Raw genomic sequence first — 2014 nt, forward strand, 5'->3', positions numbered from 1 at the left:
GGTGTTTGTAGTTTAGTTACAGTACAACCATGTGGTTGGTTCTGGTATTTGTAGTTTAGTTACAGTAGAACCATGTGCTTAATTCTGGTTTTTGTAGTTTAGTTACAGTAGAACCACGTGGTTGGTTCTGGTGTTTGTAGTTTAGTTACAGTAGAACCACGTGGTTGGTTCTGGTGTTTGTAGTTTAGTTACAGTAGAACCACGTGGTTGGTTCTGGTGTTTGTAGTTTAGTTACAGTAGAATCATGTGGTTGGTTCTGGTGACTGTAGTTTAGCTACAGTAGAACCATGTGGTTGGTTCTGGTGTTTGTAGTTTAGCTACAGTAGAACCATGTGGTTGGTTCTGGTGTTTGTAGTTTAGTTACAGTAGAACCAAGTGGTTGGTTCTGGTGTTTATAGTTTAGTTACAGTAGAACCAAGTGGTTGGTTCTGGTGTTTATAGTTTAGTTACAGTAGAACCACGTGGTTGGTTCTGGTGTTTGTAGTTTAGTTACGGTAGAATCACATGGTTGATTTTGATGACTTAGATGAAGGTTACTGAATCATCATTCAGGAAAACAGATACTGGTGATAATTTTCAATAAGGCATGTATGCTTATAATGTTTCATTTGGTCTTTGATGTGTTGTAGTTTATAGTAATTTAGAATTAACATTTATATGTATACAATGAAGTGACCGCTGCATTAACTTGAAAAATATACATATAATTCCCAGAATAACTAAAGGAGCAAGCTTGAAAGTTATTTTTAGATTTGTTGGCATGGGCAACAATGTTTGCTCTTGTTGGAAAGAGATCAGTAAGAACAAAGCAAAGGGATTATACATGTACATTGATAGTATAACTTTCTGGAGCTGTAGAAACGTAGTTTGATACTCAGTATGAAAAGATAGTTGTGTGAAATTTATATTAAAACAGTGATATCATCATTTTTTCTAACATAAGATTTGGTAATTTAATCAGATTTTAAACAGTTTTTATTTAAGTTTTAGTTGCTTCTGTTTTGTTTTGATAAGTCTATGTCAGTTAATTTTGTTTACAGTTTAAAGACTTGTACTAAAGGTTTATTCTCAGTAACAGTTGCTTACACAAAGCGACCAGTGATTATTCTTTATTAGTAGCTACTAATTACGATATAACATGGTTATAAAGAAACTTTACTAGTCTACCTTCTGTCTGCAAATAGTCTTATTTTTTAAGTGCAAAACATGACAAAGAAATGATGTTTTCCTGCATTTTCTCTACTTTTGAATTTTTTGAGGATACCTTAATGTTCTCAGTATTGATCTGGACGTTCTAACACCTTAACATTCACAAATGTAACTGAGATATTATCACCTGTTGGTGAGTTTATTAAGCTGTCAAGTACAAGAAAGTTGTGAAATTTGTTAGGCCAGAATACAAAACAAGTTAAATAGTTTTCAGTTGCTTAGAACGGTGTTGGTCATCGTAATAAAGGATATTAAAAGTAACATTACAGTTGGCTTATAACTGAGTGTGATGAGTTACGTGATGGGTTACTCTGTTTTACAACTTTTAATTTTTGTGTTAATATATCATTGCTGGAACTGATAAAAGTTTTTTTTTGTGTGAAATAATTTTTTATGGTCTATTATGGAAAACACAGAATCTGGTATGAAAAAAATGTTTGCAAATTTTCCTGTTTTTAGGGAGTGAAGAACATGAGTCTTCAAGCACGGGTCCGTCTCCTCCATGCTACTCCAGCATGTACAGCCCTTGCTAAGGTAAGTATTGTTCATGCATGTGTTTCTTTACAGACATACCTAAAGCCTTATAACATTTTCATTGTTGTTAAATCATCTTCTTCAAGTGTTTAACTAAGATGACAGCACTATATGTAGTTGAATGAGATGGGGACATTTTCTGTGAAATTTCCTTAAAGCAGATATCAGAGTTTCAACTTTCCACTCAGGTCATCACAGAGTTGGTAGAAAACGTCTTTAAAAAACTGCTGCAAGTGCTGGAGTTGACGATGTCCGTTGACAGAGAAATATG

At 33.8% G+C, this 2014-nt stretch overlaps 1 protein-coding gene across 1 annotated transcript in view; it reads left to right on the top strand.

The window, feature by feature from the left end:
• Positions 1-2014, top strand: part of LOC106475475 (aconitate hydratase, mitochondrial-like) — a 21746-nt gene that overhangs the window by 1800 nt on the left and 17932 nt on the right. The window contains exon 2 of the mRNA XM_013936157.2: positions 1669-1743. Within this exon, the coding sequence (XP_013791611.1) occupies positions 1669-1743 (75 nt within the window). The remainder of the gene's footprint in view (positions 1-1668; positions 1744-2014) is intronic.

This window comes from Limulus polyphemus, unplaced genomic scaffold (genome assembly GCF_000517525.1).
Source record: "Limulus polyphemus unplaced genomic scaffold, Limulus_polyphemus-2.1.2 Scaffold8638, whole genome shotgun sequence".
Lineage (NCBI taxonomy): Eukaryota > Metazoa > Arthropoda > Merostomata > Xiphosura > Limulidae > Limulus > Limulus polyphemus.